The sequence below is a fragment of the Scophthalmus maximus genome, chromosome 13, assembly GCF_022379125.1.
Source record: "Scophthalmus maximus strain ysfricsl-2021 chromosome 13, ASM2237912v1, whole genome shotgun sequence".
NCBI classification, from domain to species: Eukaryota; Metazoa; Chordata; class Actinopteri; order Pleuronectiformes; family Scophthalmidae; genus Scophthalmus; species Scophthalmus maximus.
The window spans coordinates 460001-485000 of record NC_061527.1 but is presented as its reverse complement, the minus strand read 5'-3'; the positions used below and the strand labels follow the sequence as shown (position 1 = coordinate 485000).

At 48.0% G+C, this 25000-nt stretch overlaps 2 protein-coding genes across 4 annotated transcripts in view; one reads left to right on the top strand and one right to left on the bottom strand.

Moving 5' to 3' along the window:
• The window catches only part of patj (PATJ crumbs cell polarity complex component), a 59374-nt gene that overhangs the window by 10237 nt on the left and 24137 nt on the right, over positions 1–25000 (top strand). The window contains exons 7-28 of one of the 3 annotated variants that reach the window (XM_047336989.1): positions 1370–1498; positions 1600–1860; positions 1958–2060; positions 2568–2656; positions 2850–2979; positions 3999–4124; positions 4325–4380; positions 4476–4532; positions 4627–4761; positions 5149–5343; positions 5435–5521; positions 5759–5929; positions 9135–9344; positions 9971–10030; positions 15306–15639; positions 16031–16085; positions 16568–16639; positions 16805–16876; positions 17127–17304; positions 17393–17503; positions 17732–17791; positions 18078–18180. In XM_047336989.1, coding sequence (XP_047192945.1) covers positions 1370–1498; positions 1600–1860; positions 1958–2060; positions 2568–2656; positions 2850–2979; positions 3999–4124; positions 4325–4380; positions 4476–4532; positions 4627–4761; positions 5149–5343; positions 5435–5521; positions 5759–5929; positions 9135–9344; positions 9971–10030; positions 15306–15639; positions 16031–16085; positions 16568–16639; positions 16805–16876; positions 17127–17304; positions 17393–17503; positions 17732–17791; positions 18078–18180 — 2794 coding nt within the window. Of the gene's footprint in view, positions 1–1369; positions 1499–1599; positions 1861–1957; positions 2061–2567; positions 2657–2849; positions 2980–3998; positions 4125–4324; positions 4381–4475; positions 4533–4626; positions 4762–5148; positions 5344–5434; positions 5522–5758; positions 5930–9134; positions 9345–9970; positions 10031–15305; positions 15640–16030; positions 16086–16558; positions 16640–16804; positions 16877–17126; positions 17305–17392; positions 17504–17731; positions 17792–18077; positions 18181–25000 lie in introns of all 3 variants that reach the window. The other 2 variants (XM_047336988.1, XM_047336990.1) reach the window with 2 other exon arrangements.
• On the bottom strand, positions 18882–23118 carry LOC124850946. The gene is made up of 2 exons (XM_047336991.1): positions 21910–23118; positions 18882–20531 (listed from the first exon to the last, which is right to left on the bottom strand). Exon 1 carries the CDS (start codon positions 22729–22731, stop codon positions 21922–21924), a length of 810 nt encoding a protein of 269 aa, XP_047192947.1. The 5' UTR covers positions 22732–23118; the 3' UTR covers positions 18882–20531; positions 21910–21921.

Below are 25000 nucleotides of genomic sequence, written 5' to 3'. Positions count from 1 at the left end.
TGAAAAATGAAATGAATACACATATTTTCTGCATTTTTAAAAATTCTGTAAAATAAAAGTGTTCACGTCAGTGAACATAAACGCTGATCCTGACGTGTGTCTGTGAAAGACTCTGACACGTTAGAACAAACTCCATCTATGGTTTGACATGTTCTGTGTTATTAACGACGAGCTGAGAGGTCAAACAACATGAAAATGATAAATAAATGAAAAGATCCAGTGAGAGAAACGAGGTGGTGACATCACAGCTCTGCTGTTGGATCATTATCACAGAGTTACACTGTCCCTCTTGTTCGCCCCCCTCCTCCTCTTCCTCCTCCTCTTCCTCCTCCTCGTTGGATCAGGGCCACGTCCTACATACCAGGCCCCCGATCCTCCAGCCTTTGTATTATTCATGTCCCGTTTCTATCCAGAGCTGAGGTTCATGAAACACACAACTCACCCGACTCACTCACTAAACCTCCGTGTCCCAGGATCCAGGAGACTCGTACCCGAGGTGTTGTCCCGGTGCTGACAAGAAACCTGTCGCTGTATAAATCAGCCAGTCGGAAGAGATTTGACCGAAAGCTTTTATGTGTTTGGTGAATCGACGGTTTGTATAACAGGGATAATAACCACAGGCCGTCAACTCAGAGCAAACGACCGTCTGACCAACGAACGCAAACAAACCAGACTTTAGTCTCAGTTGTATTAGAGGAGGAGGAGGAGTTTCATTAGACAGAGGAAGACCTCCTCTATCAGATCCCAGCTGTAATAAGAGCAGAGCCTCTTCATGAAGTGTGTGTGTGTGTGTGTGTGTGTGTGTGTGTGTGTGTGTGTGTGTGTGTGTGTGTGTGTGTGTGTGTGTGTGTGTGTGTGTGTGTGTGTGTGTGTGTGTGTGTGTGTGTGTGTGTGTGTGTGTCATTGAGTCATTGATCAGCCTCTATCGGAGAAGGTTATTACCTGCTGAGCTTCTCCTTAACCACCTTTCACCTCAGGACAGATGACCAGCCTGAAGCTCCGCCTCCGGCAGAGCTACATGAAATAATCACGAGAGAAACGTTGGTTATTAATAAATAATCCTGCTTTGCTCTTTATTGATACACTTACAGAGAAAACAGTCAAATCATTCTGCTTCATTCTGCCTCATTTAAACAGGTCGATGACGACACCAACATGAGGGTGGAAAAGTTTCTGATGCCAAAATATATATATATTAAAAAAAAATCAAAAATGAATCTTAAAATGTCGTTATGAAAACCTCATGACAATGAAATGTAACTGACGTTTGATATTTTACAGTTTAACATCATCTATATTATAAATAAAAATAAAACCAAATATATCGAACTAACATAAACAAATGTTTTCTTGACGTCCTGTGCCGCAGGGTCACTGGGGTCACGTGGAGGAGATCGAGCTGGCGAATGACGGATCCGGTTTGGGCTTCGGCATCGTGGGCGGGAAGTCGAGCGGGGTGGTCGTCCGGACGCTCGTCCCGAACAGTGCGGCAGACAAGGTGAGGCAGACTCACCTGATGACACTCAGGTTCACCTCCGAAGTGTCTCACCTCGTCTCGTCTGTGTCGAACGCTGAGCGAACCTCTTCTCCTCCAATCAGGACGGACGTCTGCGGACAGGCGACCACATCCTTCGCATCGGGGCCACGCCCACCACCGGCCTCACCAGCGACCAGGTGGTCAAGGTCCTGCAGGGGTGTGGGGGTCACGTGACCATGCTGATCGCCAGGGATCCCCAAGGTCAGAGGTCGACAGCTCCTCCGCCCCCGCCGCCTCCAGACTCCGCCCCGGTCGCTGCCTTACCCCCCGAGCTGCCCGTCCAGCGCCCCGACCACGTCCCCCAGCGCCGCGTCAGCAAGACGGTGAGCCACAATCACCAGGATGAGAAATGTGCAGCGGAGCCATTCAGGGAAGGACAATTTGATGATGTCATTGTTTGTTTGTGTGTGTTTGTTTCAGCCCAACCTGGAGGGATACGAGATCCACGAGGTCCCTCTCACCAAGGAGGACGGTCAGAGTCTGGGCATCTCCATCATCGGCTACAATCACCTGACGAGTCACGGTGAGAGACCTCGAGGCTTTTACTGTGAAACAACCTCGAGGCTTTTACTGTGAAACGACCTCGAGACTTTTACTGTGAAACGACCTCGAGACTTTTACTGTGAAACGACCTCGAGACTTTTACTGTGAAACGACCTCGAGGCTTTTACTGTGAAACGACCTCGAGACTTTTACTGTGAAACGACCTCGAGACTTTTACTGTGAAACGACCTCGAGGCTTTTACTGTGAAACGACCTCGAGGCTTTTACTGTGAAACGACCTCGAGACTTTTACTGTGAAACGACCTCGAGGCTTTTACTGTGAAACGACCTCGAGGCTTTTACTGTGAAACGACCTCGAGGCTTTTACTGTGAAACAACCTTTGGTTTTAAAAACAAATCATAAAAAAATCTTTTTAACGTCATCGTAGGTTTCTCTCATCTCTCACTTCTTTTCTTTCACATGTAAATATCTGCCAGAATATTTTTATGTATTTCTCTGTCTCTCTCGCTCTCTCGCCCTGAGCAGATGCAGTTGGTGTGTTTGTCAAACACGTGGTTCCAGGCAGCGCCGCGGACCAGAGTGGAAACATCCGGGTCTACGACAGACTGATCGCTGTAAGAATGTGTGTGTGTGTGTGTGTGTGTGTGTGTGTGTGTGTGTGTGTGTGTGTGTGTGTGTGTGTGTGTGTGTGTGTGTGTGTGTGTGTGTGTGTGTGTAGTCCTCAGAGTTTCACACATGATTCAGATGATGTTTTCATCTTCACTGATGTCACTTCCTGTCTCTCTCTCCGTCTGTGGGTCTCAACAGTTGGATGGCGTCAGTCTTCAGGCTCTGACCAATCAGGAGGTTCTGGAGGTGATGAAGCAGACGGGTCAGACCGTGGTTCTGACTGTGGTCAGGAAAAAGCCCAGAGCGCTGGAGAGGTCCCTGGACAAAGGTAGAGGGACAGAGGGAGGTTGGGTGGGCGGGGCCTCTGAGAGAGAGAGGGATGAGACTGAAAACCCAACTGACCACGAAGTGATGAGTGACATGTTGGTGTGGATCCGGACAAAGGGGCGGGGCCAGGAATGTTTGATCTGATGATTGACTGATGTTCTGCTGAGTGACAACTGTCAAGGGTTCTGTCTCTGCCCAGGTTCCATCCACTTCATAAAAAAACCCGTTCAGTAGTTTTTTTGTAAATCCTTCTGACAAACAAACAAACAAGCCAACAATCATATCTAATTATTTCTTCCGGAGTTACTAATGGAATGTGATTGAGTCTGGAGTCGTGAATTCCTGTTATCACCTGCTGTTAAAACCATAATGTGTTTCCTCGAGCTTCTGTCCCGAGCGTCTCACATTACGATGACAAATTTGTTTACAGCTCGGTGTAATTTTGCAGCTCCGCTAGTGTTTCCATGAGACCATTCTCCCGGTTCAGTGTCTTTTTTTTTTGTCTTGCGATCGGCCGGCGGCGGTGGCGGTCAGCGTCCGGGGCCGGAGAGGAAGTGAGAGGCTCTTATCTGCTCCAGACGCCTTTTGTTTCATTACCAAGAAAAACACAGAAAGTTTTCAACTTCTTATATTCTGAGACTCGCTTATCTGGAACGACTCGCGGTGACTCATCAGCAGCTCGACGGGAAAACAAACAGATAACCAACAGTAATGATCAGCCAGCAGGTCAAAAGTCACGAGCAGTGAGGGGCCATGAATCCAAATATCCTCCGACCTGAGGAATTATTAACTGGACACTGAACAAACTGGAACCATTGTCTCAGGAGAAATTAATAAAAAAAACATTTTACATTTTATTTTATTGAATCTTCCACATTACTACATGTACGATGCGTTCAGGGGATGATGAACGCTATGAAACGTGTTCTTATATCTCGTGTGTGTGTGTGTGTGTGTGTGTGTGTGTGTGTGTGTGTGTGTGTGTGTGTGTGTGTGTGTGTGTGTGTGTGTGTGTGTCAGTCGAGAGGGAGTCGTCGCATGTGTCCCTGCGGAGGTCACTGGAGGTGAAGTCTCGCTCCTCTGGGTTGGACTCCATGACGACGAAGCTGGAGCTGATGCACCTGAACGCAGCGCAGCTGACGAAGGGTGAGTCCACAGGCTCCGCCTCTGAACCTCCGCACAGTCTGAAGAGAACCTGAAGAGAATGTTCTCTTCGGGTTCTTCTCTTTTTGTAGGAAGCAGCTGCATATTAATGGCTGTTCATCTGTTTATACGTGTATGTGTGTGTGTGTGTGTGTGTGTGTGTGTGTGTGTGTGTGTGTGTGTGTGTGTGTGTCCGTCCACAGAGGCAGAACTGAGAGCTAAATGGGATCAGGCTCTGGGGCCACGGTACCAAGTCCTGGTGAGTCCACACACACACACACACACACACACAAACACACACACTCACACACTCACACACTGACAACGACGTGTGAACATTATGATGTGTGTCAGGTGGTGATGTTGGACCCGGTCATTGAAGATGATGCAGAGCTTCAGAAATCCTCTAAGGTGAGAGACACTTCACTCTCAGTCAAACCTTCACGGAGGAGGATTAATTAATAATCTGACTGTAATCCCGACCTGTCGTCCTGCCTCTGTGCAGCTGCTGCCCGTTCACACACTGCGTCTCGGGGTGGAGCTGGACTCGTTCGACGGGCACCACTACATCTCCTCCGTGGCCCCCGGGGGCCCGGTGGACCGACACGGAGCACTGAGGCCAGAGGACGAGCTGCTGGAGGTGAAACATGTTCATGTCTCACTGTCACAACGCAAACACTGAGAGAACATCTTCATAGTGAAGACGTGTGAAACGCAGTCTGTTGGACGAGCTGTGGTTGTACAGTAGATTCATATTTCAGTTTCCTCTAGTGGGAAAGATCTCATGTCAGTGTTTGTCACTTCCAGTCTCACTCCGTCACTACTCAGGTCATTTTGTTGTAATAACAGACACTTTCTTAAATTAATGTACAGTCATTTATGACATCATCTGTGTGTGTGTGTGTGTGTGTGTGTGTGTGTGTGTGTGTGTGTGTGTGTGTGTGTGTGTGTGTGTGTGTGTGTGTGTGTGTGTGTGTGTGTGTGTGTGTGTGTGTGTGTGTGTGTGTGTGTGTGTGTGTGTGTTCAGGTGAACGATGTTCAGCTCTACGGTAAGACCCGTCGAGAGGTGGTGTCTTTCCTGAAGGAGGTTCCTCCTCCGTTCACTCTGGTCTGCTGCCGACACCCGACCTCCGACCTGGAACCGGAGTCCGAACCCGAGTCACAAGCTGAGCCGACGTCAGGACGCGGACCTGCGGGAGGATTGGAGCCCAGCTTGGACGAGGTAAGGAAATCAAACACACGCACAATAACCTAATATGTTCTTTCACGAGACAGTGTGTTAAAGACGCCACGTTGTGTTGTGTGTCCGTCAGATCGAGATGAAGCTGTCGTCAATGCTCTGCAGTCAGACGGTCCTAAGAGACGACAGACGAGACGAAGAGCAGCAGGAAGTTACACAGGTAACCTGCTGTTACTGTGAACACACACACACACACACACACACACACACACACACACAGAGTTGTGGTTGTTCTGGAGAGGAGGAGACGTCTGAGTAGAATTCAGCTCCTGAACCAGGAACACTGAAGGAATCCTTACAACTACAACTCCCGTGATCTCTCACTGCTTCACCACCTCCACTCACTCTTCTAGTGGCTTGAATCCAATCTGATGCTCCTGTGTTGTCTGTGTGTCAGGAGGAGCAGGAGGATGAGGAGCAGGATGAAGAGGATGAGGATGAAGAGGAGCTGGATGAAGATGAGGATGAAGATGAAGAGGAGCTGGCCCTGTGGTCTCCACACATCCAGACGTTGGAGCTGCAGAAGGAGCGAGACAAAGGCCTCGGCTTCAGCATCCTCGACTACCAGGTGACGACCCGTTTGTCCTGATCCGCTCCAAACTGTCCCGTGCTCTTCTACGGGGTCAGGCCCCTCCCCTCCCTGAACCCACCCACAGACTCAGCAGCCAATCAAAAACCAGGTCTGTCTCCCTCTCCCCTCTTCACCTCATTCATTGTGGCGGCAGAATGAGGACGTCACCTGTGCGTTGGTGCGTGTGGTTGGTCTTGGCTTCAGCCTCAGATTTGAACAATGCAGCTTCTGTTCAGAGACCAGCTGGAACCACACACACACACACACACACACACACACACACACACACACACGGGACTGAAACACTAAAAGCAATTTTCAGGAGTGAGGACAAAACAAAATGTCCTCATGTTGTATTAATGTCCGTTCACACCAAACACGAGACTGGATTTCAAATATTTCTGCTCGAGCGAGTGAAGCCAACGGTGCAAATTTCGCTTCTTCGCATACATTTTGCTTTAATCTCATCATGAAAGAAATGTGTTTGTGTTTGTTGTGAACGCAGCATTAGTTTTTACTTTCCAGAACGTTTGCAGAATGAAATGAATTAACTCCACTTTCCTCTTAACCTCTCCTTCTCTCTCCCTCCCTCCCTCCTCCCTCCCTCTCTCCCTCCTCCCTCTCTCCCTCCCTCTCTCTCTCCCTCCTCCCTCTCTCCTCCCTCCCTCCCTCTCTCCCTCCTCTCTCTCTCTCTCTCTCCCTCTCTCCCTCCTCCCTCCCTCCTCTCTCTCTCCCTCCCCCTCTCCCTCCTCCCTCCCTCTCTCCTCCCTCTCTCCCTCCTCCCTCCCTCCCTCCCTCCCTCCCTCCTCCCTCCCTCCCTCCCTCCTCCCTCCCCCTCTCTCTCTCCCTCCCCCTCTCCCTCCTCCCTCCCTCTCTCCCTCCCTCCTCCCTCTCTCCTCCCTCGCTCTCTCTCTCCCTCCTCCCTCTCTCCTCCCTCCCTCTCTCCCTCCTCCCTCTCTCCTCCCTCCCTCTCTCCCTCCTCCCTCCCCCTCCCTCCCTCTCTCTCTCCCTCCTCCCTCCCCCCTCCCTCTCTCTCTCCCTCCCTCTCTCCCTCCCTCTCTCTCCCTCCTCCCTCTCTCCTCCCTCCCTCCCTCTCTCCCTCCTCCCTCCCCCTCCCTCCTCCCTCTCTCTCTCTCTCTCTCTCTCCCTCTCTCTCCCTCCCTCTCTCCCTCCCTCCTCCCTCTCTCCCTCCCTCCCCCCCTCTACCTCTCTCTCTCCCTCCTTCCTCTCTCCCTCTCTCCCTCTCTCCCTCCCTCTCGCCCAAGGGCACGTCGTAGCGGCGGCGGTGCCAAAGTGTTTCCTGTTAGCGCTGGTGCTGCTGTCAGAGTTGAGTGAAAGATGTTTGGAGGCAATAAGAGAAGAGCAGTCTGCACTCGACACCTTTATTTTCTAAAAACAGAAACTCGCTCTTCAGCTCTTTTTATCACCAGAGAACTTTCTTCACTTGTTAAAGTTTCACCGGGTGAACGATGGTACCAATGAACCTTGAGTCAGTGTTCACTGTGTAGAAGAGATTTTATTAAATTGTATTTGAATACATTTGTTTGGTTCTAAAGATCTGACGCGTCAGTTCGTCATTATGGGAAAATGTTAAAAGGTTTTGAAGCTTTTTGTTCATATAAAGTCTGAAGTTGAGTCCCGAGCTCCTAAAAATACTTCAGCTTATTTATGTCAGTTGTAAAAATCCTCCTGAGTTTGAAAGGTCTGACAGAGTCTCACTCTGTGCAGAAACCCTGAGACCTACACGTCCAAAAACAAACTTCACGTACTCGTTCTTATCCGTACTTTTGGCAAAGTGCATTTTTTAATTTCTTTTTTCCACACTATTCTCCTACGTTTCTCCGCTCGTTCGCAGCCGAGGCCCTTTTTTCTTTTTCCGGAGGATCTTGTAGGAGTAGGAGTTCTGGAGTTCTGACTCCTCGCCACCTGTAGCCATGTTGTTCAGTCTAAAAATACAGCCCGTCTTTGTTCTGGCAGCCGGAAACTTGGCACGGCAGCTGGAGCTGCAGCGCGGGCGATGCCCTGGGTTCAGCACGGGGAAATTCACAACACGCACACGGACGCTCACCAGGAGAGGGTTGTGAGTCTCGGAGGGGTCTGGGTTCTGGCAGGGTCCGGTCCGTCTCCCCGGTTCCTCCGGAGCAGAGACCAGTTGATCTGTGAGCAGGACACAGAGTTTTTTTCCTCCTGCTCACGCTTCACGTCGGATGCCAAGTCAGAGCAGCAGGTCAACGCAACACGCAGAAATGTTCCACCTCTGAAAGTAGAGTGTATAATTTAACATTCGTGAAGAGGAAAGTTTACAGTGATGAATGTTATCTGAGGTTTTAAAGTTCAGCAGCTTCTGAACTCACTGTTTGTTTAAGATGACGACTCTTAAATCTAAACCTCATCACATCATTTTATTTTCCGCTTCTGACAGTTGATCTAAGATTTCTACTGGTGTTCTTATACACACTGGTTGTGAATATACATCTATAGATATATATATATATATACATATATATGTGTGTGTATATATATATACATATACATATATATATACATGTATATATATATGTATATATATATAAAGACTATCGGCGACTGTATATAAAGACGATCAGCAACTGTATATGAAGATGATCACTGACTGTATATGAAGACGATCACTGACTGTATAAAAAGACGATCGCTGACTGTATATGAAGATGATCACTGACTTTATTCCTCCGTGTTTATACATGTTGTTATTGTGTTTGTGTAAATGTGAAAGTAAGTTGTCTGGTCTCTGTCTCCCCCTGCCTGTCTCCCCTGGTGCTGCGCTCCCTGACCTCCCTCCCTCTCCCTCTCTCTCTCTCTCTCTCTCTCTCTCTCTCTCTCTCTCTCTCCCTCCCCCCTCCCTCTCTCCCCCCCTGTGATGGAGGAACTGAGGTCTTGTTTTAAGTCTAAACTCACTGCTGTTGACAATGAATCAGAGGTTGAAGGTCGACTGACCTGTGCTCAGTGTAGGTGAGACTGGAGTTCTGTGCTGCCTTCGGGGAAACGTTCCCTGTTCACGCTTCATTTTTGACAAACTCTTTGTTGTTGACATGTTGTTTGCCTGAATGTTGATTCAATTCTCAGACTTTTATAGATTTTTAGACGAGAGTCCAGAGACACGGCCGTCTGTTAGACCAGACTTTCACGACTGAACTCTTCTTCATCCTGTGTTTGTCTCCAGGACCCGTTAGATCCCGGTCGCTGTGTGATGGTGATTCGCTCTCTGGTTGCCGGCGGCTCTGCGGAGCGTGATGGCGGTCTGCTTCCCGGAGACCAGCTGGTTTCAGTCAACCAGACCCAACTGGACTTTCTCTCCTTGGCCCAGGCTGTGGAGGTCTTGAAATCTGCCCCACCTGGAACAGTCCACCTGGGGATCCGAAAACCCCTTGTGGTGAGTCTGTAGATTAACTGTCCCTAATCCTGACCTCCTGGTTTCAGGTTTGCGTAACGCCCAAACCTTCTACTCAGTCTGGGCCTTCTCGTAGGTCTGGACCTTCTCGATGTTGGTCCACACCATGTAGTTTTAGGTTGTAGATCCAGTGCTTTTGCTTCCAGGTCAAAAAATTCTAGTTCAATGACCAAACCTTCTAGTATTAGGTCCTGACCTTTGAGTTTAAGGGTCCAGACCTTCTGGTTCGAGGTCCAGACCTTCTGGTTTTAGGTCCAGATCTTCTGGTTGTAAGTCCAGACCTTCTGGTTCGAGGTCCAGACCTTCTGGTTCGAGGTCCAGACCTTCTGGTTTTAGGTCCAGACCTTCTGGTTGTAGGTCCAGACCTTCTGGTTGTAGGTCCAAACCTTCTGGTTTTAGGTCCAGACCTTCTGGTTGTAGGTCCAAACCTTCTGGTTTTAGGTCCAGACCTTCTGGTTGTAGGTCCAGACCTTCTGGTTGTAGGTCCAAACCTTCTGGTTTTAGGTCCAGACCTTCTGGTTGTAGATACAAACTGTGAACTGACCCAAGCAGCAGAACCTCGAACTCCACATTTTGGTTTTACTCTGATCTGCATCATGTTTGTGCAGGTGGAGGCTCAAGAGACGAGCAGAGAGGACGACGACCTGGAGTCTGTCAGCAACACAAAGGTAAAACACACACACACACACAGACACACACACACACACACTTTCAGCTGCTTCACCTCCTGTTGGAGGATAAAAAACGACTCTGAGGTTAAAGGTCAGAGGTCGTCGTGTGACTGTAAATATCTTCTGATTTGTGTCAATAAAACTGACTTGAAGACGTTTGTATCAAACAACATCTTTACAAAAGAGACGTCACCTGATGTCGATCCCTCCTCTCTCCTCTCTCCTCCTCCTCTTCCTCCTCTTCCTCCTCCTCCTCCTCCTCCTCTCACCTCCTTCTCCTCATCTTCCTCCTCCTCCTCCTCCCTCCTCCTCTTCTCTCCTCTCTCCTCCTCCTCCTCTCACCTCCTTCTCCTCATCTTCCTCCTCCTCCTCCTCCCTCCTCCTCTTCTCTCCTCTCTCCTCCTCCTCCTCTCACCTCCTTCTCCTCCTCTTCCTCCTCCCTCCTCCTCTTCTCTCCTCCTCCTCCTCCTCTCACCACCTTCTCCTCCTCTTCCTCCTACTCCTCTTCTCTCCTCCTCCATCTTCCTCCTCTCCTCCTCCCCCTCCTCCTCCTCCTCCCCCCTCCTCCTCTCTCCACCTTCTCTTCCTCCTCCCTCCTCCCTCCTCCTCGCTCCTCTCTCCTGCTCTTCCTCTTCCTCCTCCCTCATCCCTCCTCCTCGCTCCTCTCTCCTCCTCTTCCTCCTCCTTCGTCCCCCTCCTCGCTCCTCTCTCCTCCTCCATCTTCCTCTTCCTTCTCCCCTCTCCTCCTCCTCTCTCCTCCTCCATCTTCCTCCTCCTTCTCCCCTCTCCTCCTCAATCTTCCTCCTCCTCTTCCTCCTCCTCTCTCCTCCATCTTCCTCTTCCTTCTCTTCCCTCCCCCTCTCTTGAATCTCGCGTCTCTTAACTCATTTCTTTTCCGTCTTTTGACTGGTCTGGATACGAGATGAGCTGCTCTGACAGAGTGTTTGACTATAAAGAAAAATAAATGGAGGAATAAATAAATTTGCAACAGCGACAAAGTGAAACTGACGACGGGTTCAGACTGAACATTTATCAGTTTCAGATACAAAAATATGATCTGACAAAAGCAACATGTGACGTTTGTCATGTTAAACACCTGAAAAACACGGACAGTTACTGAAACTGACAAAATGAACATAGAACTAAATAAAATTTTTAAATGTATTTTGCAAATAATGAAAATATATAATAGAAAATACAGCTTGGTGATGAAAAACGTTCTTTGCATATTTTTGTCTTTAATATTTTTCTGTATCCACATTTATTTATTTATGTGTTTGTATGTTAAATAGGTGGGCAGGCTTATCTCCGCCTCAAGCCGGTTGGTTGTAGTTGCAACTTTGCACCTGTTGGTTGTTCGTCATCAGAGCGCACACACACAAACACACACACACACACACACACACACACACACACACACACAAAGCACGTTTTTTTCAGAAATGCTGGAAGTTCATATGTTCTAGTTTTAGAGTTTTTCTTCTGAACAAGTCTGAGGAAAGTATTGATTTTCATCTGCCTCATCAGTCCGCCTGCTAAACTGTTAGCCCGCTAAACTGCTAGTCTGCTAAACTGTTAGCCTGCTAAACTGCTAGCCTGCTAAACTGTTAGCCTGCTAAACTGCTAGCCTGCTAGCCTGCTAAACTGCTAGTCTGCTAAACTGCTAAACTGCTAGCCTGCTAAACTGCTAGCCTGCTGGTCTGCTAAACTGTTAGCCTGCTAAACTGCTAGTCTGCTAAACTGTTAGCCTGCTAAACTGCTAGCCTGCTGGTCCGCTAAACTGTTAGCCTGCTAAACTGCTAGTCTGCTTAACTGTTAGCCTGCTAAGTTGCTAGCCTGCTGGTCTGCTAAACTGTTAGCCTGCTAAACTGCTAGTTTGTTAAACTGTTAGCCTGCTAAACTGCTAGCCTGCTAGGCGTCCATGTTGCTGTTGCCGTTAGCAGCGATGTTGTTAGGTCTTTAGCCGCGAGCGAACCACTGCGTCCACGAGTTCACACATCGTGACCACGAAATCACGAGTTCCCCCTGAACAACTCTGATGCTCACGACTTGTTATTGAATTCTGTGTGTCGTTCAGGCGGCCATGTTTTCTGTCAGAGCTCCGCCCGTTTCATCTCCTCGTCCGTCATCTTTCCTTCTCTTCTCTCCTCTGTCTTTTCCAACCCCTCTTTCACCTTCTCCCCCCTCTCCTCCCCCTCTGTCTCTGAGAAGCTGCTGACTCAGCAGGAAGCTGATGGTGTAAAGTGTAAAGTGCTCTATCAGCTCAACCAGCAGTTTCTCTCTCTTAAGTGAGTGGGGGATGGAGGAGGGTTGGGGGTCGCCCGAGGACACTTGTCCTCCAGCACCGGTACACTGAGTACTGCAGTACTACACAACACTACTGCAGTACTCACACTTAATACTAAACAGACGTTTAATTTGACACCATGAAATCTGTCTCTCAGTCTGAAACTGTAACGTGAGCTAGGACATGATGGATGAATCCTTGTGTTCGTGTCCAGATCCATATTCTGTTTTCACACTTCATCATGTGCAACACAAGACGTTCTCTGTTTCACATCGTCTGTGTCCAGTTGAGATTTTATTAAACTGTACAAACATTATCAAATCATCTCTGAAAACATCTCGTGTGTATGATGAAGATGAAATAAGTTTACCAGCGTCATCAACGGAATCATTGTTACTGAACTTAAACCACTTTACCTGTGGATGCTACTCTACTGTCCTCTGAGCGCCACTGTACAGTAATCTACAGAGTTCTACTGTTGAATTCTACTGTACTCTGCAGACTTCTGCTGTTGAGTTCTGCTGTAATGTTCAGAGTTCGACTGTACTCTGCAGAGTTCGACTGTTACAGTATGTCCTCCTGCGCTCTCCTCTGTGCTGTGGTTTTATCTCCTGTTTTATATGCAGCCCATTTGGCTGAAGAGGTTCTGTCACAGCCCACGGGTCTCTGATGGGTTTCCATAAAGACGGCCGGGTCGGTGCTGTCGCTTCTCAGCCGCATCGTTCTCTGTCACGCCGTCCCGCCGTCGCGCTGACCAGAGACAGACCGTGTTCCACGGCAGCGCCTCGTTAACTTTCAGAGGTCGTACTGTACATGGACGAGTCATCACATAATTCTGATTGAACGCTGCGGCTGCTCCGTGTGCGGCGACAGAAGAACAACAAGATGTACAGTCCACAAACTACTGTCACCGTGACAACAATCTGTAAAGACAAACCGCTCTGAGGAGGAACTGTTACCGTGACAACGTTGAACTTGACATCTCCCTGGAGGCTGTGAAGGAAACTGGCAGACTGACTGTACAGACACGTCATCAGTCATAACTCCACAAATAACACTCCAACAAAAACTTGATTGATCTTCTGTTGAGAACAAATGAAAGTCAAACGGCGTCCGAGCCGTCGTCCGTCAGTCGACACTGACACTTCACCTTTGACCTTTCAGGCTCAGGAGGTTCGATGTCCGAGTCGGGTCCAAGCATCGACCCACCGTGACGTCACCCGTCGCTTTGTGAACTGACATTTTGATGTTGAGTTTTATCATTTTGTCTGGCGCCATCTTGGTTCTTTGAAAGCAGAAGTCATCATATTTGGACCACCTCCACGGTCCGGACCAACAGACATAAAGAGGAGGTTCTGGGTTCAGATCAAAACTGAACCATGGTTCGGTTCGTCAGCAGAGGGAAAACTCTGTTTTTCATGATTTAGACTTTAGTATGTTTCCGTTAAGATCAGGTCTGAGCCTCGTAGTTCTTTAATCATTTCTTGTTTTTGGGTCCAGACCGTTTGTATGACGGTTCCAAGATCAAGTAAATTGACAGTAAAGGAATCAGCATCATTTCACTTTTCAGATAAAACCTTTGAAGACGACTCTCTGGGCAGTAAAACTTGCACCTGTCACTGTTTACCATCATATTTCTGTCAGATTTGACAGATTATTGTCAGTAACGTGGTCATTTTCTGTCACATGTCGGGGTCGTCTTCAGGTCCATGACTTGAATGTTAGATTCCACAAGAGCAGTAAGAAGCTGGATCAGCCTCTGCAGTCGCAGCAGAAAGTCTGAAGCCGCCGACTCGTCCTCATCGGCCTAATGGCACAGATATTAAATGACAGTGTCTTTAAATCTTATGGATATGAGGCCAGGCAGTCACGGCCAATACACATCAGTCTGTGGAACATCCTGTTAGCGTTATGAGCTCTTCTGCTGCTGCCGCCGTCTGCTCCTCACCTCCATTATACGGCCGCGATGGGCCGGCGTCCCAAGCCCCAAATTAAAAGAAGAGGAGCAGAGTCCTTGACGACGAGGCTTTTCGTCGATGGAAATTAGCCTAAGTGTTGTCATTAATATTTCCCCGGCGTGGGGCTAATGTCTGCGTCGTAATGTTCCAGAGCAGGATCCACCCTCAGGATCTGCTGAGCGAGGCTCTTCTGGGAGTTCACAGAACAAACGCTCAGAGTGACGAGACTCTTTAGATTCACTTCGCTGGAGTTTCTCTCTTCTCCCAGTGAAGTGAAGAGGAAGTTACTGACGTGACATAAAGAAACACGTTGAAGCTGATTCATTCGTATGAGATAAATAACTGTAACCAGGACAACAGATCAGCTGATGCGAGCTTTTATCTCATATATCATGAGTAAAGCCCGACCGATGTGGATATTTGGGGGCCGATGTTGAAATTGGGGAGTACAAGGTTTCCGATACAGATACATCGGCCTATATATATACGTATATACTGTGTATATATATATATATATATATATATATATATATATATATATATATATATATACGTGTCAATGATTCCTAAGGCGTCGTTATCAAACCTTTATGACAAAGAAATGTAATTGAGGCTTGATATTTTAGTTTAACCATAAACTTGATCATAATAACTATAAATGAAAAGAAAACACAAATATATAGAACTTGAATCAAGGAAATAAACATAATTTATTTTACGTAAAATGTAAACACGAATGCACATAAGAGTTGATACCGATATGTTTGTGTAAGGCTCACATCGGACAAATGAAGGTGTGTCCACCAGAGGGCGCTGACGTTTTACTGTCGCTGTTTGAGAAACAAACAAACAAACAACTTCCTGGTGGAGTTGAAGGATGAGTTATTATCTCCTGATCCATTTCAAACCACAGAAGAAGAGAGAATATTACTTCATCATCTTCATCATCAAGACTCACTGAAACCTGCTGTGACCTTTGACCTTCTTCTGTCAGTTGACATCTGTTTTTACTTTTTTTGTGTCTCAGGGATCCGGTGGCGGCTCCGTCGTGCCAGAAAACCTTCGACCAGAGGAGGAGGAGGAGGAGGAGGAGCTGATCCTGGACGGTGGTCTGCCTCGCTACACCACCTCCTCCCTGACCTCTGACCTCCTGCCCCTGCAGGAGGGCAGGGAGATGGCTGTGGACGAGGAGGAGGAGGAGAGAGAGGAGGAGAGGATTGGTTCTCTCCCCAGGAAACCGCCTCCGTCGTGGGAGGAGTGGAAGCTCTCGTCGTCCGGCCGAGTCGGACCAGAGGAAGAGGAGGAAGAGGAGCAGAGGTCGGAGCGCGACAGCATCGTGTCTGAAGGAAATCAGATGTTGGGTCAGACTCAAAACTTTATTATCATTGTTTTTATTTTACAGATCAGATCAGATGATTAAGATGGACGACATCTGCGTTTTCACTACATGAAATATTATAAATAATCATTAATATCATTAATCATAATATAATAAATGTAATCAGTTTGTATTTAACAGTATCAGTGTTTATGTTTAAATATTTACTCATGAAAGAAGAGTTTATTTTCTTTTCTAGAGTTATTTATGATAAAGTTTATGATTAAACTTTGTGTGTGTGTGTGTGTGTGTGTGTGTGTGTGTGTGTGTGTGTGTGTGTGTGTGTGTGTGTGTGTGTGTGTGTGTGTGTGTGTGTGTGTGTGTGTGTGTGTGTGTGTGTGTGTGTGTGTGTGTGTGTGTGTGTGTCACTCCAGACTCCAGAGACAGTGAAGCAGATTCTGAGCTCACTCTGACAGACACCGACACAGAGTCAGTATCTGCAACATCTCCTCCTCTTTGTCTCCTCCTCTTTGTCTCCTCCTCTTCATCTCTTCCTCCTCTTCATCTCTTACTCCTCTTCATCTCCTCCTCTTCATCTTCTCCTCTTCCTCTTCGTCTCCCCCTCTTCGTCTCCTCCTCTCAGTCTCTTCCTCCTCTTCATCTCTTACTCCTCTTCGTCTCCTCCTCTTCATCTCCTCCTCCTCTTCTTCTCCTCCTCTTCTCATCCTCCTCCTCTACCTGGTTTTGTTCAATTTCAAAGTCCTGTGTGGCCCTCTGCTGGTGAAATCTTTGATAGCAACATGATTTCCATCATTTTGAAGTTTAAACATTTTTTAAAAGTGTTTTGTTCCAAACATTTTCCTTCTGAGTCAAACCTTCATCTTGTCCTGTCAGTCTCTGACCCCTTCACCCACAATTAATATTATTGTGTTTGTGTTTATCTTGATTCTCTTCCTCTGGAGGTCTGTCAGGACGATAGACACGGGCAGGAGGAAGAGGCGGAGCCAGGGAGGAGCCTCTCTACCAATCAGAGGAGGCCACAGGTGAGAGAACTGCTTCTCGTCCAGCTCATTAAGACGACCACCTGCAGACACCTGACTGTGTGTGTGTGTGTGTGTGTGTGTGTGTGTGTGTGTGTGTGTGTGTGTGTGTGTGTGTGTGTGTGTGTGTGTGTGTGTGTGTGTGTGTGTGTGTGTGTGTGTTCACAGTGAACTTCCTGAGAGAGAGGAGGGGGAGGGAGAGGAAACTCCTGCCTTCAGTCACTGGGGACCCCCCCGAAGGTAAAACACACAATGTGACATCTGAGGCTCTGCCCACAGTGACACGTTTCAAAACTCATCACCGTTGCTATGGTTACACCTGGCGGAGTTTTCCAGCCTCTGAATCAGAGACGTGTGGAAACGCTGCTGGTCCCGTGTCAGATTGTGTCACGGTAACCACACGCTGGTGTCACGTCCTGAAGTCCTGGATCTTCAGCGCTCGTCTGTCCCGTGTTGGGGTTGTAACATGAAGCGTGTCTCTGCCCCGCAGGGTGGAGGTGTGGGCGGAGGAGGACCAGTCTCTGGGTCTGAGCATTGTGGGAGGTCGTCACGTCATCAAACGCCTGAGGAACGGAGAGGAGTTGAAGGGAATATTCATCAAACAGGTTCTGCCAAAGAGTCCGGCCGCCAAGAGTCGCTGTCTGAAGACCGGAGACAAGATCCTGGAGGTGGGGGCCGTGTCACCTAGAGAAACACCTCCTGAGACACACACCTGAGGACAGGTGTAACTGTGTATGTGTGTGTGTGTGTGTGTAGGTGTCGGGTGTGGACCTCCGAGCTGCCAGTCACCAGGAGGCGGTCAGTGCCATTAAATCAGCCCCGAGTCCGATCGTCTTCATCGTCCAGAGTCTGTGTGCGACACCTCGGGTACGAGCGCACAACAAACCTCACAGGTCACATGGTCGTGAGGGTCACGGGGGAAACGAGGGGGGGAGGCTGAAATCTTCACCCTGGCTGCTCTTTAACTTGTTGCTCTGGATGACGTTTGATAAAAAATCCAAAGACATGATCAGAGTCTGACTCAGTGTGCGTGTGTGCGCTTGTGTGTGTGTATGTCTGCATGAGTGTGTCTGTGTGTGCGCGTGTGTGTTGCAGCCCGTCTCTCTAACAGCTCCCAGCTTCAGTCGACACAAAGAGAAGAGGAGAGATTCTCTGGTAAGAACAGGACCAGTAGTTCTCAGTGCATGATAGGAGTTTCTCCAGCAGTCTGGGCCTTTAGCAGCAGAACTAAGACCTGGTTCGGAATGTAACTCTGATCTTTATCAAAGAGGAACGTTCTAACAGAGTGTTTCTGCCTCCTGAACTGGCGAGGAGCCTGGTACCTGAAGGTTCTGTGGTCAGAGACAGAACTGATCTGGTTCTGTGAGATGTGTAACATCCTTTGGGGTCCAGCAGGGGGCAGCACAGCCTCAGCTCACTGACTGTTACCCTCTCTCCACAGACACCAGGAGTGACCACGCCCCCTCTGAGACAGCCCCCGCCCTACAGTGCTCCCAGCCAATCACAGCATGGCGAGCTCAACCCTGACCTGGAGCAGGCCAAGGGTCAGTGACACACACACACACACACACACACACACACACACACACACACTCCCCTGTTCTCAGGCTGCCGGTAATAACTAAACCACAAACTTTACTCATGAAACAAACTGTGTGTGTGTGTGTGTGTGTGTGTGTGTGTGTGTGTGTGTGTGTGTGTGTGTGTGTGTGTGTGTGTGTGTGTGTGTGTGTGTGTGTGTGTGTGTGTGTGTGTGTGTGTGTGTGTGTTTCTCTGTGTGTGTGTTTCTCTGTGTGTGTGTGTTTGTCTGTGTGTGTGTTTTTCATTTCGCTCTTTGGCTGCGTTTTCTCGTCAGAGCTCGAGATCGTTTGACAGGTCAAAGACAGACAGGTCACAGACAGACAGGTCACAGACAGACAGGTGAGGTCAGTGTGTTAACGCGTGTGTGTGTTTGTGTCGTTGCAGGACGTGTGTGAAGCAGCAGCTGCGTCCGACCTGTTTCGGCAGAGTGGAGATTTATGTTATTATGTTCATTTTGATTTTATTCTTCCGTCGCTTCTCGGGGGTTTGGTTTCTCTCTCTCGCTGCCTCCCTCTGCTCTGGGTGCGTTTGGTTTGGTGCGTTTGAAGCCGGTGGGCGGGGCTGTGGCCGAGGGGGCGGGGCTTGTTCTGTTCCAGGCCCCTGGTTGGAGGCCGTGTCTGATGTGATGCAGGTTTAACGACCTGGTGTCGTTGATCTGAAGATGTTTTTTTATGGTCGTGTTGTTTGTCAAACAATTTAAAAAAAATGAATAATCACATCTGTTAAACTTCAACTCTCACTGATCAGTAGATTTATAAACGTGAGGACATCTGATCATTCTGAAATCTTTACTGAAAACAAACATTTTAATGATGTCTTTCTTGGGAACCTTGTGATTTATGAATTCTTCCTCCGTCTGTCACTCACTGATCAAATCATCAACATTCATGAACCAAATGTGATTTTAAATGTTTTAGCAGAATATGAAAAAAACAAATGACTGATCTGAATCCACACGGGGTCAAAACCATGACCTTTTGATGACCTCTGACATCAGCTTTTACACCACAGTCAATAAATCTTATGACTTATGATTAAACTAAACCTTTAGATCTTGTTAAAATTAATAAATGTGAGATTATTGAGTTAGTTTGAGGTTTTAGTCTGAAGGAGTTAAATCAGTAAATTATGATGAACACATTAATTTGAACGTGCCAATACAAATATGATAACTTTGTTTTTATTGAATAAAACTTCCTATTAAAATCAACATCAACCAAAGTCTCAGATTCATTTCAGATAAATGTTTTTATCAATAGATAATCGGATTTAACCTCTTGACCTTTGACTCTGGGAACAATGTTCTTTGTCTTTGTTGTTGTGTTTCTGTCCGTCCGTCGGTCGATGGACGACGTGAAACCGTTTCCTTGGCAACGGCTGTAGTTTGACGTAGAGACGATAAAGTACTTCTCTCTGATCCTCGTCTTCTGTTCGTCACCGGTGATAAAAGATGACGTCGGTTGAGTTTGTTCTTCTTGAAGCAGTTTCGTCCTCAGACGTCACGTGACGTGAGTCTGGTACCGAGTCGACCCGACAGTCTGAACGGGCTCATCGAAGTGTTCATGCTCCTCAGAGGATGAATTACACTGTGACCTGCTCTGTGGCGCCACCCTCAGGACAGACGTGACACCAGAAACATCCTGAGGCGTTTGATCCAACTACTCACGTCATGTCGAGGCTCAAATTAGAAACTTCTGTCTCTCACGTTCGTCCAGTTTGTTTAAACTGCTCCAGAAGATAAATCTATATTCACACTTGTTACAGACTTAATTAAATCAGACGGAGCCTGTGGGGAAACTGGGTCGACGACGCAGCAGCAGATGCTCGCGGGACCAACAGAGTATTAATAGAAAGGGAAACAGAGTCACAGTCACAGACGACGAGCGCAGGAGATTATGGATCAGTCAGATTTAAACCAAGTGTCAACCGGTCGCGACGTCCCCTGCTGCTCTGAAGCCTCGAGGTTCACGTTGAGACCAGCGACATGTTGATGTTTCTGAAACCAGAAGTAGAATTGGGGGCGCGGTACCAGCTGTCAATCAAACACGGTATCTTCTCCCCCAACACATCTGCTGCTTTATGGTCTGTGTGACTGTAACTGGAGCATAATGTACTGAATGGTCATGTAGTTCACACTCCACCCAGGTGGTGGCAGTAGTGATCAGCGCTTTGTCTGTCACATTCACAAGGACACTTCGGCATGCGGACTGGGGACAGTGGCGATCAAACCCCTTAACTTCTGGCTCGTGGGCGACCCTCTGTTCCTCCTGAGCCACGGCCGCCCCTCGCATTCGTGTTCAAAATGCAAATAAACCTTAAGAAAAAGAAAAAAATTTACATAGTGGAAGTTGGATTCATTTCATTGGATTAATATCATGGCAGACGATGGTGTTTTCTCTCGCCGTAAGCTCCTCCCACCGCCACCGGACATCGTGAGATTCTTTGAGTCTGAAGCAAGGGGCCAACTCTGAGGCTGAGAAGAGAAGTCCATGTGGAAGTGCTATAAACTGCAGTTCACTTTCTGTCCACTGGAGGCTGCTGCAGAAAGGAGCACCTCCCCATATATGTGCATTAACTTATTAGAATTAAAATATAGTGGTAAAAACTAAGACCATTATAGATTTTTAATAATTGGATGCATTTTTAAGATAGTGTAGTATAATTTTAGTAACATGAATCGTATTTTCATGTCTTTTCTACCACTTGTAACATTGGCTGGGACGACGGACTGTTACCACTCCCAAACCGTGTGCAGCATCAGGGCCGCGGCACCGGCTAGCATCGGAAGGTAGCATTTAGCCTAGCTCCTTAGCCTCAGCTAACAGGGCAGCTTCGCGGTAGGTGGGTGTGTTTCAGCGGCCGGTCTGCATTCGGCTCACCCACTCTCCACCTCTTGGTCCATATCTGGATGAGCCGGGTGAGGGAGGAGTCGTGCCCTGCCAACATGGCGGAACCGCCCACTTTGGGCTTCAAAACCGGCCTGCAGAAACCAATGGGTGACGTCACGGACGCTACGTCCATGTTTATATACAGTCTATGGACAGAACACGACAGTTTGTCCTTGAGAAGGAGATTTAAGATTTTTAAGAATTTCAACTCTGTCTTTAAATATCATAACCTGATAATTAACATTTTCTTAATCAGGCTCCTCTGTGATTAGACACGCACACGGACATTTCTTTATTCTGTCTCCTCCTCCTCAACCTCTATATTAAACAGTATCTCAGTAGATCTGTTGACCAGCAGCAGGTTTCTTCTTCTTCTACCCCGAGAATGACGTTAAATCTTCCTCATATTTTACATTTGAATGTTTTCTTCCTTTCATATTGCGATCATTTTCCAGAGCCTCTTGTCTTCTCTTATCTTTACTCATTCATTTTTCTTTCCTTCGTCCGGAGGGAAACGCAGCGCTGCAGTTTGACTGCACGTCGTGAGAGAAACTGCAGCGTGAGCATTTAACAGCCACGTTTTATCTGATGGTTCTTCAGGCTGCAGGACGTCGCCGTGGTGACTTCACACCCTCATTCATCACAGGGTCAGATTCATATATGAGACCCTCCCTGTGGCCCTCAGGCTCTCCAGTTACATTGTGGGACATGTCGGACCTTTAAGGTCCATAAGGTGAAAATTTTAGCTCGGAGACAAACTTAACGTAAACAACGTTACAGTTCACATTCGAGTCTTTCACAGACCATGTCAGTATGTTAATGGTAGCTGGCTCCTCCCACGTGCTGTGAGGCTGCTGGCTCCTCCCACGTGCTGTGAGGCTGCTGGTTCCTCCCACGTGCTGTGAGGCTGCTGGCTCCTCCCACGTGCTGTGAGGCTGCTGGCTCCTCCCACACGATGTGAGGCTGCTGGCTCCTCCCACACGCTGTGAGGCTGCTGGCTCCTCCCACGTGCTGTGAGGCTGCTGGTTCCTCCCACGTGCTGTGAGGCTGCTGGCTCCTCCCACGTGCTGTGAGGCTGCTGGCTCCTCCCACACGCTGTGAGGCTGCTGGCTCCTCCCACACGCTGTGAGGCTGCTGGTTCCTCCCACATGCTGTGAGGCTGCTGGCTCCTCCCACACGCTGTGAGGCTGCTGGCTCCTCCCACACGCTGTGAGGCTGCTGGCTCCTCCCACACGCTGTGAGGCTGCTGGCTCCTCCCACGTGCTGTGAGGCTGCTGGTTCCTCCCACATGCTGTGAGGCTGCTGGTTCCTCCCACGTGCTGTGAGGCTGCTGGCTCCTCCCACACGCTGTGAGGCTGCTGGCTCCTCCCACGTCCTGTGAGGCTGCTGGCTCCTCCCACACGCTGTGAGGCTGCTGGTTCCTCCCACATGCTGTGAGGCTGCTGGCTCCTCCCACACGCTGTGAGGCTGCTGGCTCCTCCCACACGCTGTGAGGCTGCTGGCTCCTCCCACACGCTGTAAGGCTGCTGGTTCCTCCCACAAGCTGTGATGGCTTGGTTTGTTTGATTTGCAACTCCTGTCGAGGCAGAGGGGAGGTGCTGGTCTGAATGGTGATGAGTGGACCATCACAACGTGTGTGTGTGTGTGTGTGTGTGTGTGTGTGTGTGTGTGTGTGTGTGTGTGTGTGTGTGTGTGTGTGTGTGTGTGTGTGTGTGTGTGTGTGTGTGTGTGTGTGTGTGTGTGTGTGTGTGTTTGGGGATCAATAAGCTATCATAACAGAACAGTTGGCTGCCTGCATCAGCTCCCTGTAGACTGTTCTCAGTGTGTGTGTGTGTGTGTGTGTGTGTGTGTGTGTGGTGGATGCAGATTAGTCTGTACCTCTGATTCCTCCACCATCTATCCTCCACCCATTTGATTACTGCAACATTCTCACACACACACACACACACACACGTCTGTGTTGAGTGGATAATTTATAGTGTGGTGCTGAAAATGCAAATCTTCAAAGTAGAGTTCTCTGAGCAGAGACCAAAGGTTTTCCTGGAGCTCCGGTCCTTGAAGAGGAGATCTGAGGAGTTCCTCAGTATTTCTGTGGAGGTTTGTGTTAATATTGAAGGGACGATGTAGAAGCACGAGGTCCGTGGTTTTCCCGAAGGAGAATCCAGAGACAAATGTAGATTTCGAGTCCAAGAAAGGCCCCTGTGTTCTAGCGCTTCCAGGTCCGTCAGTACGCAAGGGTCCAATTGACGTAACATTTGTCGGCCAAGATTGTACATGATTCTCTGTTCAGACGTCCATGTACCCTCCAATTTGTTGTGTACACATGGTCGCTAAACTACAAGAACAGCAAAGATGTATTGTATGAACAATTATGAGTCTGTGGTGTCTGTAGCTCTAGTAGTGTCCATAAGGGAGAATAACTGAGAGGGTTGACTGGTCAAGTCTTTAAAACAATGGTTCTTGAAGCCAGATCCGAAGTCTAAAAGAAACCCAGAGGAAGGAAATCTGAGGAGGTTCTATGAGTCTTAATGGAGGCTGACAATACTCCACACTTTGTTGAGGAGGTTGAGGAGACTGTTAGGAAGATTCCGAAGTGTTTGATCACAGACATTTTGAACGTAGATTGTGTGAAAATGGTGAAGGTTTTAGAACAAGAGCTTGGTGACGGGACACATTCATGAAAAGTAGGTGTTTAAGAAGGTTCAGGAACCCTTGAGAAGATTGGGAGCGTCTTTGAGAAAGGAGGAAGGAGTTGTGTCTTGAGTGTCTTTCTATTCTTTGGATTCTTGAGGGGTATCAGATGTTCTTAACACAACAATGGGTATTTTTATATTAACAGTCCAATGACTCTCAGATTGCAAGAGTATGTTTAAATATTCTGGGATATTCTTGTACCAATGTGTTTTAGGGATATCCTGGAGTTCTTTAAGGAAGTAGGGGAGCCAAATGTCCTTGAAGGGCTTCTCTGCAACTGCAAATTTAATGGTCTCTCCAAGGGACCGGGGAGTATCCAAGAGTTCCAAAAGCCCTTTTCTTGCCAGTCCTTAAGAGGTTCTTGTGACACAAGTTGAGACAAAAGAGGAAACTTTAAGGAGGTTCCCGTCATCCTTGAAAACGTCTGTCGGTAGGATCCAGAAGTCTCTGAAGATACTACAGATGTATGTTAATAGGTCCCTGGGGTATTCCTGTTGGCCGCAACTAAGGTGACCTCAAGGGGGTTCCAAAGTCTTTGTGACGGACTCACTAGTTGTTGAAGTTTTCCTCTCTTATCTGGACAAGGTTTCAGGGATTCATTGGGATGTAATAAGTGAGAAGTGTCATTTTCCATAGGACTGAAGAAAATCAAGAAGTCTTAGAAGGTTTGGGGATTCCTTGACTACCATAAGGTTGTTATTGACAGGCAAAGTTGTCATAAACCAGAACGATCCATTTAGTCAAGTGTGTATTCAGTGATTGATTGAATTGTATCGTCTGAAATCAGACTTGCTTGTCGACACTTGTAGGTGAATCATGACGCTGCCAAGAGGCTCCTTCAGTCCTGAACCTGGTGTTTCATGTGTGTGAGGTCGTTGCAAAGACATTTGATGTCCCGTCACCCGTTTCGTTATTCTCTCCAGCCATTGTAATCGACAGGCATCAAGAGTCAATGGAACATTCACTTTGACGCAGTAGAAGTTCGTCAAAGCAAAGAAAAACCCTCCCTCAACAGAGGAGAAATACTACGACACCACTTATCTATCCACCATCCTTCAGGAGATGTAACAACTGTTTCACACTCCGACGAATACTCACGTCTGTCGATACAACAGACGTGAGCGTTACCGAACCAGTAGCATCAATAGTAACAAGCTTAAATACCCAAGTCAGGACAAACTGAAGAAGCCTCTTGGATGAG